The sequence below is a fragment of the Elephas maximus genome, chromosome 22 (assembly GCF_024166365.1).
Source record: "Elephas maximus indicus isolate mEleMax1 chromosome 22, mEleMax1 primary haplotype, whole genome shotgun sequence".
NCBI lineage: Eukaryota > Metazoa > Chordata > Mammalia > Proboscidea > Elephantidae > Elephas > Elephas maximus.
In genome coordinates, this window is record NC_064840.1 from 14,886,499 (window position 1) to 14,898,788 (window position 12,290).

General features: G+C 47.4%; 1 protein-coding gene across 4 annotated transcripts in view; it reads right to left on the minus strand.

The window, feature by feature from the left end:
• The window catches only part of FBXO21 (F-box protein 21), a 42,754-nt gene extending 40,049 nt beyond the window's left edge, over positions 1-2,705 (minus strand). For all 4 annotated transcript variants that reach the window (XM_049865550.1, XM_049865549.1, XM_049865551.1 and 1 more), the window contains exons 1-2: positions 2,433-2,705; positions 1,377-1,512 (exon numbers count right to left, since the gene is read on the minus strand). In XM_049865550.1, the coding sequence (XP_049721507.1) occupies positions 1,377-1,512; positions 2,433-2,671 (375 nt within the window). In that variant the 5' untranslated portion in view covers positions 2,672-2,705. The remainder of the gene's footprint in view (positions 1-1,376; positions 1,513-2,432) is intronic.
• Between the last annotated feature and the right edge of the window lie 9,585 nt (positions 2,706-12,290).

Here is a 12,290-nt window from a genome sequence, read left to right on the forward strand (position 1 = left end):
TACTCTATTACTTCCACCACTTTTCTTTTTGAAAGTAGCCAGGAAGTTTCAGATCAACCTGGGTGCGTGCTAAGAACACAGGGTCCTGAACCACAGTGAGCACGCACCCATCCATCGGTTTTAAGCATACTCCTGCTATATTCAAAGTCCTCGCTTCAGGTCTAACGATAACGGTAAGTCATCATCATCACAGAAACGCACAGGCTGTTAAAAATGAACACAAAACCAGCTGGCCTAGACGTTGAGGCTGTAAACTAGTAACCCATGGCCAAGTGCATCAAACACATAGCAGAGAGATACATGTGTGCACAAATCCATTTCAGCCAGAACTTAAATTTCTGATGATGAGTGCCTTCAGCCAGGTCGTGGCTTCTCCAAAGTGGAACTAAATTTTGTTCATTCTAATATAAATCAACATTTATGGAAGTGAATTATACTAGAGAGTATCTATTTCTAGTTTCCATGGGGGAAGTTGAAATTTGCCCAAAGTTCAAATTTCTCCTTTCAAAACTTGAAGTCTTCAAAACACTTCAAATTTATGAACTCAATTAGCAGCAATAAAAACTTAGAAAATAGGAATTAATCTTCAGTAAATCGGGATAGTAAAATAAATTAGATTGGCTCTGTGTCTAGAGCCCAAATTGAAATAAATTATCTAACAGTTTGGTGAATTTATAATATCGCTGTGGGTTATTTTCCTGAGTTTCAAAAAGGTATGAGTTAGGAGCTAGTGATAGAGAAATTTCACGAGACATCTTGAAGAAGGGGGAAAAAAAAACAACAAAAAACCACGCATTTCAGCAATTTTTTTTTTTTTAAACTTAAAAGGAATAATGATTGCAAGATAATTTTATTGCGGGAATAATAACTGATTTATGTATAGCTTTTAATCCTTCTGTTACTTTAAACAAACAAAGCAGTTCACTAACGGTTAGAATCTGCAAAGCCAGAGAGGAGAACCCAATTAATTTCATCCACCCTTCTGGAAAAACAACTGGTGGAAATCTGTAGTGCTCAATCATCGATGATCCCCCAAATTACGAGGAGACTGCAAAAAACATGTTCAACCCATTTGACAAGCAATAATGCCAATCTGGAGTCCCTCCACGTTGTGCTTCGTGTCCCCCTCCCTACCGCCTCCATCCCCATTCTCTCTCTGGCTTTAGAAAAGTAACGCTTTTGTCAAGCAGGGACAAATGACTTCATGTTGGTGGATAGCAGGAAAAGCACACAATGACTCTTGGAGCCATCTGAGTCTGGGCTTGTGAGAGCTGAAAAGGAAGATAATCAAAAAGAACTGGATGAGCTAATTCCTACAGACCCAGACATACAGGACTACCAGGCAAAGGGTTAGTACTCCATCAACGGATCCTTACGTGCTCTGAAAAGAACCTCTTTGAAAATGAGGCTACAATCTTCCGGGCTTCTAACCCTGCTTTCTGTCGAACTTTATATTCCTCCAACCAATTGACGTAGTCGGTGGGGCTGTAGTGTTTCATAAGGGAAGGCCACCTACAAGGAGAGAAACACCCTCTCAGCTTAAGAGACTTGGGATTGCAAAGGCAGCCTGGGGAACCTGGGTGGCAGCAGTATGGGTCAGTAGTGATTAAGGGACCCTGGCTCTAATTCAAACCTCCACCAGGGCCGCACTCAGGCACTCACTCCTGGTGTGACCTTGGCGAAGTGACATCACTGCTGTCTCCATTCCCCATCTATAAAATGGGGACAATAGTAGCACCAACAATAACAACAAGTAACATGTATTGGGCGCCTTCTAAGAGCTGGGCCCTAATGTAAGGGCTTCCCACACATCATCTTATTTAGAAACCACTCTAAGAGGCAGGTCTCATTATCATCACCATTCAAAAGTCCACGAATAAGGCTCAGAAAAAGGGAAGTCACTTCTCCCAAGGTCATGAGCGAGTAAGTGGCAGGGCCGAGATTTTATCCCGGGTCCAACATTGAAATCTGCTCTCAACGAACAACCAGGGGATGTTGCGCTCGCTTCCTCCAAGGGCTGTTAGGACCACTGCGTTCCCCGATCCGTGTAAACATTTTAGCACAGACTCGGGCACAAAAGAAGCGCGCAAACTGGATTAGCGGTGACACCGCCATCGTCATCCTTCATGGAGGGCCAGTCTGCTGGCACTTCCAGATGCGCAATTTGGGCACCGGAGGGTCCGCAGCGGCGTAGACCCGCGGGGCTAGCGGCCTGGAGGCCTTTGTTTGTCTGTCCGTCCGCGGGAAAGGGGCCGGGGGTGGGGTCCTGGTGCGGCGGCCGCAGGGAGGGAGGGGGCGGCTGAGGCCCGGCAGGCCCGGGGTCCTGGGGGCGCAGGGCCGGGACTGCGGGCCGCGGGCTCGGGGACGCGGGGAGGGTCGTGGAGCCCGGAGGCGGGGCCGGGGCGGGCTGGCGGCCGGGGCCGCGGGCTCACCTCACCCGGAACTGCTCCTTCCACACCTTCCCGCTACTCTGGCATAGCTCGCGCAGCCGCCGGCAGGTGCTGGAGACGCGGCCGATGTCGGCGGCCGTCAGCGAGCCGCTGCACAGTATGTACTCCAGCACCTCGCCCGGCAGGTTGACCAGGCAGCTGAGTCCCGCCGCGTCCGGCGCGGCCTCCTCCGCCAGCACCGGCACCACCTCCATCGCGCTGTCGACCACTGCCGCCGCCATCTTGTCCGCGTACCTGGGGCCGCCGCGTGCGCGCGCGCCAGGGCGCCCCGCTTCGCCCCGCCCACCCGCCTCAGGGGGCGGGCCCCAGATCGCCCCGCCCACTCGTGGCCACAGGCCGGGCCGGGGGTTGCTCTGCGCTGCGGGAGCGGCCAGTGAAGGAAGCGGTCTGGGAAAACGTGCTGTGTCCAGGACCTGTGAAGGGTCTCTAGCCCTCTATTCAGGGGCAATAAGAATAGCAGCCATCTTTCTTATATGTATGCCGAACACCTCCTGTGCATTAGCTGATGGGACCTTCCCAACAACCATGTTGTTGTTGGGGGCAGTAGGGGGCGGGGAGGATTCCGATTCCTGGGAACCCCATGTGACAGGGGAGAACTGCCCTATAGGGTTTCCTAGACTGTAATCTTTACGGAAATAGATCACCAGCTCTTTCTCCCGCGGAATGGCTGGTGGGTTAAAACAGCTGACCTTTCCGTTAGCAGCTGAGCTAACCATTGCACCGCCAGGGCTTCTTGTCCCAACAACCACATGAACTATTATTATCCCTCATCCCAAATCACCGGTGAGGAAACTGAGGCTCAAGGAGGTAAACTGTTTGCTTGGGACCCCTTGCTCTGGGTTCTAATCCACATTCTCTTGACTTCTGCTTTACTGTGTTCTTAACCAGTATGCTGTAATAATCACAAAAAAGTGCCAAGCGCTTTCCATATATGTTTTCGAGGGCTCCTCATTCGAGCCCTATGGGATAGGTACCTTGATTATGCCCATTCTACAGATAAGGAAAACAAGGCTCATAATGGGGTTGGCTCAAAGTCAGAGATAAACAGTGGTATAGCCTGGGTTTCAACCTTCAAAGCAGGGATTACCACTCAGATGTAGGTGGGTACTCTTCTCAGTGCCTACAACTTCTTTTCTTAATTCAACTCAGTTCAGTGCCAGGCCCTGTGCTGTGTGCCCTGGGGATACCGAGGTGAGTAAGACAGAGTTCTTTGCCCCAGGAGCTCAAGGTCCAATTAGGGAGGACAAGCAGGTCTGTTGTCAGTACATGGAGGCTGCCGTAGAGAACTCCCCCTAACCTGGAAATCAGGATGCACAGAGAGTTGAACTAGTAATGTCCCTCTTAGTGGATGGGATAGAGCCATCTATGGCTCCCTACTGCCCTTAGAAATAAATCTGAAACCCCTGACATTGTTGCAAAGGGACAAACCCCTGTCTACTACTCCTTGCCTCTATCCAGCCATTCTCTCCCGCAGCAGCCACACACAGCCAGACTGGTCTTCTCTTTCCTCCCCCTTCTGGCCTTGACACACATTCTATTCCTCTGCCCGGAATGTACTTCAAGCCAGCACAGCACTCCTTCTTCTAGCTGTTCTTCCTCTTCCTCTGTAGTCATTAGGTGCCATGGAGTTGCTTCTGACTCATAGCTACCTTATAGCAGGGCTTCCAAGGGGCTATATTCCATTTCAAACCCCTGCTGAGAATTTGCATTTCCAAACCAGATTTAGTAAATACAATCACCTGGGGATCTTGTTAAACTGTAGATTCTGACTCAGAAAATCTGGAATGGGAATGCAAATTCTCGGCAGGGGGTTGAACCACGGTTGGAAGCCCTGTCCTATAGAACCCAGTAGAACTGCCCCGGAGGGTTTTCTAAGCTGTTATCCTTATAGGAGCAGATTGCCAGGTCTTTTCTCTCGTAGAGCTGCTGGGTGGGTTCAAACCGCCAACCTCTCCGTTAGCAGCAGAGCACTCTAGTCCTCAGTTTAACCTCCCTGGATGTCCCCCCTTCCCTCACTCACCTCCCTCCCACACACCAAATACAGCTCTTTCCCAGCACTTTGCAGTCGTGTAGTTATTAATACCTATTTGTTCAACTTGCATCAGAAGCGATTTCAGAATCAAGGCCATGTCTGTTTGAATCACCTCTGGATGCCCAGTTACCGGGCACAGGCCTGGCACATACGTACATAGCAGATTCTCAATAATTACCTGTCGATTGTGTTTGTCTAACCAGCTGTGTGACTAGACCAAGTTACGTAGCCTTTCTAAGGCTCAGTTTCCTCATCTGTAAAATGGGGATACTAATTACAGATGAGGAAACCGAGCCTGGTGGCACAGTGGTTAAGTGCTCAGCTGCTAAACAAAAGGTTGGTAGTTTGAACCCACCAGCTGCTCCATGGGAGAAAGATGTGGCAGTCTGGTTCTGTAAAAATCACAACCTTGGAAACCCTATGGGCAGTTCTACTCTGTTCTATAGGGTCTCTATGAGTCGGAATTTGACTCCACAACAATGGGTAATAATGTCTGCCCCCTGGGGCTGTTGTGAGGATTAAATGAGTAAATTCATGTGTAGTATGTAGAACAGTGCCTGGCACACAGAAAGTGCTCGATAAAAGTCTGTTACATTGAAGAGTGTGCTTCTTTGTTCAAGGAGGTACACGAGACAAAATGGGCAGCTCCTGTCTGGAGGCCGGATGAGAAGGCAGAAAGGGACAGGAGCTGGTTGAATGGACATTAGAAACCCAGGGTGGAAAGGAGGAGTGTGCTGTCACATTACAGGGATACCAACTAGGGTCACATAACAATGTGTGTATAAACTCCTGTATGAGAAATTAACTTGAGCTGCAAACCTTCACCTAAAGCACAATTAAAATAAAAAAAAAAAAGCCTATTATGAGGAAATGGGGAGAAAACGCTTAATGGGTACTGGGTTTTATTATTTATTTATTGTGCTTTAGGTGAAAGTTTAGAAACCCTAGTGGCATAGTGGTTAAGAGTTAACAGCTGCCGACCACAAGGTTGGCAGTTCGAATCCACCAGGCGCTCCGTGGAAACGCTATGAGGTAGCTCTACCCTGTCCTATAGGGTCGGTTTGAATCAGAATCGACACGACAGCAATGGGTTACGGGTAGGTAAAAGTTTACAGAGCAAATTAGTTTCTCATAAAACAACTAATACACAAATTGTTTCGTGACATTAGTTGCCAACCCTGAGATGTGTCAACACTCTCCCTTTCTCCACCCCGGGTTCCCCATTTCCATTCGTCCAGCTCTCCTGTCCCTTCCTGCCTTCTCATCTTTGCTTTGGGGATGGTGTGTCCATCTTGTATACACGATTGAACTACAAAGCATGTTCCTCAAGTGTGTTATTGTTTGTTTTATAGACCTGTCTAATCTTTGGCTAACGGTGAGCTCCAGAAGTGACTTTAGTCTTGAGTTAAAATGGTGTCTGGGGGCCGTAGTCACAGGGTCTCTCCAGACTCCATCTGGCCAGTAAGTCTGGTCTTGTTTTTTCTTTTTATTGTGCTTTACGTGAAAGTTTACAACTCAAGTTAATTTCTCATTCAAAAATTTATACACACATTGTTTTATGAGATTGGTTGCAATCCCCACAGTGTGCCAGCATGCTCCCCCTTTCTACCCTGGGTTCCTCATGTCTGTTCTTCTAGTCCCTGTCCCTTCCTGCCTTCTCATCCGTCCAGCTTTTGGACAGGAGCTGCCCATTTGGTCTCGTATATCTGATTGAACTAAGAAGCACATTCCACACATGTATTATTTTTTGTTTTATAGGCCTGTCTAATCTTTGTCTGAAAATTGGCCTTCGGGAATGGTTTCAGTTCTGGGTTAGTGGAGTGTCGGGGGCTATAGTTCTGGGAGTTCCTCCAGTCTCTGTCAGACCAGTAAGTCCGGTCTTTTCAGGTGAATTTGAATTGTTTTTTTCCGGGTTTGATTTTGGGGGTGATGGAAAAGTTTGGGAACTAGATAGAGGTGGCGTTAGTTGCACAACATTGTGAGAGTACTAAGTGCCACTGACCAGTTCACTTTAAAATGGTTAATTTTTTGTTATGTGGATTTGACCTCAATTAAAAAAAAAAAGTGTGTTACTACTATTTCTGCTACTACAGCTTCTACTCTCATGAAAGCAGAAAAGTGTGGGGCAGCTCCGGCAGTCAGGCAGAGCTGGGGGAGAGTCTGGGCCTTCACCACCTTTAAATCCAGTAGATGTTTTCTGGCCTTGCTCTTGCCTTCCCTCTAGCAGTAGCTGACTCTGTTTACTACCCTGCTCCCTCTGGACCTTCTGGAAACACTGGTTTGCCTTGGCATCTGTGGCCCCACCTTCTCTTGGTCCTCCCACCTCACCCAGATGTCACGTGTTGGAATTCCTCGGGTGCAGGCCCCCTCTTTCACTCTCTCTTCTGACCATATCACCCCTGTCTACAACCCAAATGACAATCCAAACCCAATTTAAACCTTCACGTTTCTCTCTTCCACCCAGCCTGCTCTTGTAACATCTAAACTCTCTTAGCCAACTGCTGACCTGACATTCCCTTTGGGCCGCTCAAAATCAGTCTCTCCAGGAGGTAACTCTTTCCCCTCAACTTCACCTTGTCCTCCCCCAGTGGTTCCTGCTTTAGGAAAGGGTTACCCATCCACCTTTTTCTTGCAGAACAGAAAGTTGTAGCCATCCCTGCCTCCTCTCTTTCCCTCATCATTCATAACCAAATGCCCAGTAGAGTTTCACTTCTCTGGGCCTCAGTCTCCTCACCTGTAAAATGGGTATCATGATAGGCCTTCCTATTAAATGAAACAATACATATACATCAGTTACTATTACTGCATAACAAATAAGCCCCAAAACTTTGCTGCTTGAAACAACCTTGTTTTTGTGCTCTTGATTTTGTGGGGCCAGGGAATGGAAAAGGGCTCCTTCCAGCAGGTCTGACTCAGAGCCTCTCATTCAGATGCAGTAAGGCATTGGCTGGAGTTGTCATCTGAAGGCTCGACTGAGCTGGATGTCAGGGGCGACTCACCCATATGGCTGGCAATCACTATGGAAGCCGGGTGCTATCATTATTATACCCATTTTACTGATGAGGAACCTGAGTCATATTGAGGTTGGGCAACATGTCCAAAGTCACACAGCTAAGCAAGTGGTAGAGATGGAAATTGAGTCAGGTCATGGCTCCACATTCTGTGCCCTCAACCACAGCACATACTGCCTCTGCTAGATCCCCAGGGTGTTGGAAAAGCGTCGGGCTTTTATGTTAAGTGGGCTGTGGAGCACCATCCGTATTCACATTCCCCCTAAAGGTTAACTTCTCTGAGCCTCAGTTCCCCCAGGGAACCACTTTTCTAAGAGATCACTTGTAATATTTCTCAAGTCCGTCTCCTTCTCCCTGTCTCCATAACCACCGTCCTAGTCCATGCTCCCACTGTGGCTCCAGATGGTCTTCCAGCTTCCTCTCTGGCCCTGAGAATGTGAAAATCATCCCCAATGGCAGTTAGACCTTGATAAACTATGTTTCCAACCACACAGCAGCAAGGCAGACCCACGGCTGCAAAGATGATTGACAAGCCTTTCTTTTGAGTGATCACTGCTTTATCAGTGATAAGAAAGAACTCTTGCATTTATCCTCTTGCCTCCCAACCAACGATGACCAAGATATTGTTGGGAAAAAATTGTAAACAAAATCTCCTGCCAGCCAAGAAAATCCTTGCCACAACATAGTAAAGAAAGTGAACAGCTGTATTGTGCAATCAGTACTAAACCAGACTGGGATGCATATCACAGGTAATCTCTTAATGAGATTACCAAGAAATCCCACCCATTTAATACAGCCAAGCAAGTCCAAGCTCAAGATTAACAGAAACTTGCCATCATGTGAGAGGAGCTGGCCATGCTGGCTGTTTGCTACATACGCTTTTATAGTTTATCCTAAACTTGCCTGACATTTGGGGTTCCAGTTTGTGTTAGCTAAATGTCTTGTCTGGAGGAATAATAATAAAACTCCTCAAATCTCTATGACAAGTTTGTGGTTACAGCTTGGAGTGAAGTGCCCAGGCAAAACTCCCAAGGGGACAGGCAGGTAGGGGTACCATTTTCCTTGATGTTTATATTTCAAAGAGATGGCTTTCAGGCCCTTGAGAAAAATATTCCTGGGGTGTAATGCTGGCAAAGGAGGTACTGGCTGGTGCAAATAGATCATGTGCTCGGCTGTTAACCAAAAGGTTGGAAGTTCAAATCTACCCATGAAGCTCCTTGGAAGAAAAACCTGGTGATCTACTTCTGAAAAATCAGCCATTGAAAACTTCATGGAGCAGAGTTGTACCCTGACACACACAGGATCACTGTGAGTCGGGGTCGACTTGATGGCAGTTGGTCACTGGTCCTCTGGTCGTACATGGCTCCAGGTGCCTTTGAGCAAAGGCACGACGACATGAAAGAGATGTTGTGGGTAGAGCAATCTGGGGCAGTGTGTCCTTTCCAAGGAAGGCAATGTCACCAGCGTGGAGGAAAAAAGAACAGGTGTCTCTCTCTCCACAGGTTTTGCCTGCTAATTACTGCATTTTCCATTATAGACTCTTCCAAGGCCTTAAAAACCAAAACTGATCCAATTTCTCACAGCACAATGTTTAATTAATGCTGCAAAGGCTACACCTTGAGTTTAACGTGTGTCTCGGGGATTTCTTGCACTTAATAGTTGCTTTACCCCATTACATCCCTGTGAAATAAACAATGGAATTGGAAAGGTGGTGGCTGGGATGGAAATGCCAGAGGTTGTCTGTTGGAGGTCTGAAAACTCAGAGAATGGAACGTCCATTTCCAACTCCATGCTCCGCTGGAGAAAACCAAGGCACAGAGAGGCCAGGAGACTCCCTCCCTCCCACCCCTAAGTGTCGTATATTGAGTTTTTTTTTTTTAACCATCACTTTGCTAATTACTCAGATCCACAACCTTCTGCTATTTGATTAACTTAATCTTCTTTCCCTCAAGAGGCCATCAGTAAAGCGATTTTCCTGTTACTAATGTGAGTTAAGCTCTGCATTGATCCTCCTGATTGGAAATACTTTCCCATTTTGCTGTCTTGGTGATTCTGAGAAGGGTTAATGGAACCTCCAGACCAAAACTTCCAACTGGTTCATTCCAGTTCCAACCCCTGCTCAGAATTTGCACTTCTAGTAAGTTCCCAGGTGATGTTAATGCTGCTGGTTAGGAACTAATTTTGAGAACCACTAGTAGATTTCAAACCCAAACCCCAACCTGTTGCCATAGTCAATTCCGACTCATAGCGACCCTATAGGACAGAGTAGAACTGCCCCATAGGGCTTCCAAGGAGTGGCTGGTGGATTCGAGCAGCTGACCTTTTGGTTGGCAACTGAATGTTTAACCACTGCGCCACCAGGGCTCCACTAGTAGAGCAGTGGTTCTTGAATTTTATTATACATAAGAATCACCCGGGGATTTATTAAAATGTAGATTCTGATTCAGTATATTTAGGGTGGAAATGCAAATTCTCAGCCGTGATTCAAACCAGAAAGAACTGGTTCAAAGCCCTATTTCAGACTAAGGTGTACTAGGAAGAAAGGCCTGGCAATGTACTTCCAAAAACCAGCCAGTGAGAACCATATGTATCACAAAGGTCTGATCTACAACTGACTGTGGGGACGGCGCAGGGCTGGTAAGCATTTTGTCCCTTGTGCATGGGGTTACCAAGAATGGGGGCCAGCTTGACAGCAGCTAACAACAACAACAACACAATGAAAAAATAATAAATGGTTACTATTCAGCTGACTCTGAAGCCCATATTCTATATTGACCTGCAGTGACTCAAAATCCTTTTATGCCCCCTGCCTCCCTTGTTTCCCACCCCCTTTTCCTTTTGACTTGTGGGTGGGAAAATCCTGTTTTGGTGTAAACCTGAATTTTTTTCACCTGGTTGCCAGGCAACAGATGCCACCCCAGTTGGGATACAAATACTTGTTAACTTCAGCCCAGCCACCTCTGAGGCCAGGCCTATCAAAACTCCAGCTGGTTAAAAATGCAGGCATCCAGTGGTAATGGCCAGGTCTGGGAAGAGACCCAGGAATCAGATTTAAAAATGACCACTTCCAATTGACTGTGTGGCAACTGATTTCATGAAGCCTGAGAAACCCAGCACTGAAGTATCAGATGAGTTCCTCTGGTGGTCAAACTGTTAACATGCTCAGATGCCATAACATAGGGCCATCCACTGGGTGGCTTAAAACAACAATCTCGAAGTTGGTTTCCTGGGGAACTGTCATGGATTGAATTGTGTCCCCCCAAAATATGTGTATCAATTTGGCTAGGCCATGATTCCCAGTGTTGTGTGATTGTCCACCATTGTGTCACCTGATGTCATTTTCCTAGGAGTTGTAAATCTTATCTCTTTGATGCTGATAAGATGGGATTAGCGGCAGTTATGTTAATGAGGCAAGACTCAATCTACAAGATTGGATTGTGTCTTGAGCCAATTTCTTTTGAGATATAAAAGAGAGAAGCGAGTAGAGAGACAGAGGGACCTTGTTCCGCCAAGAAACAAGAGCCAGGAGAATAGTGTGTCTTTTGGACCCGTGGCCTCTGTGCTGAGAAGGCTCCTAGTCCAGTGGAAGATTGATGACAAGGACCTTCCTCCAGAGCCGACAGAGAAAGCAAGTCTTCCCCTGGAGCTGATGCCCTGAATTTGAACTTCTAGCCTACTAGACTGTGAGTGAATAAACTTCTGAGTGTTGAAGCCATCCACTTGTAGTATTTCTGTTATAGCAGCACTAGATTACTAAGACGGGAACCCAATCCCTGATAGAGAACAAAGGTGTGAGCCATTCCAAGCCAATTAAACAAAAGACCACAGTCAGCCAAGTTGAGTCCACTTTTTAATATGTTAACCATAACGCAAACAGGCATAAGTAGACTTTTGTTTAATTCCATAAAATTAGAAGATGAGAACTATACCGAAGAAGAGCATGCGGCGAATACGGCCTGGACAACCTCGCAACAGCGTGGGGCAGGTGTGTCAGTCCTTGGCGGAAGGTGCTGGAGCACGGGGGTCACTTGGCAGAGACTTAGCAGCATCGAGAGCTCAGAGGTAGGGGAAGCCCAGTTCCTGACAGCATGGTGGAGGGTGCGTTGAGATATAACCCCTGCTCTGCCCACCTCCCCGGCTCCCCCAACCCCAGGGTGGAAACTCGCGGGTGTAACACCGCAGTAGGACTGCCGTTCTCAGCCTTCCGGAAACCACCGCTGAGCCTGGAGTGGGTCATACGATCACTACGACAACACCGCAACAACAAAAACGGTGGAAGCAGAGTGGAGGGCACGAGAGGGGCTGTTAGACCCAGCGCTAGGGCACTGGGACTTGTTGGTCTCCATCAAACGAAATACCAAAGGCATAGAATCTTATTGGCACGGGAGTGAGTTCATCCTTCTGGCTTGGGAGCAAGTTTGTGCAATTATACTTTTTCGTTATTTTTTTCAGAACTCCTTTGCATCTCAGCTTGGCAGCGTTGAATGGAAACAAAAGCACTGGGCTGAGAACACTCTGCCACTTCGTTCCAGAAGACCTGTGATGAGAAGGCCTGGGCCAGCCAGTAGAGACTGTGAAGTCCAAGAACAGTGGGCCTCAATTGGGGGTTCTTTTGCCTCCCTCTCAGGGGATACTGGGCAATGTTGAGAGCCATTTTCGGTTGTCACAACTGGCAGGGGGTGTTACTGGCATCTAGTGCGTAGAGGCCAGGGATGCTGCTAAACATCCTATAATACACAGGACCATCCCCCCCACAGCAAAGATTTATCCAGCGAAAGATCAATACTGCTGAGGTTG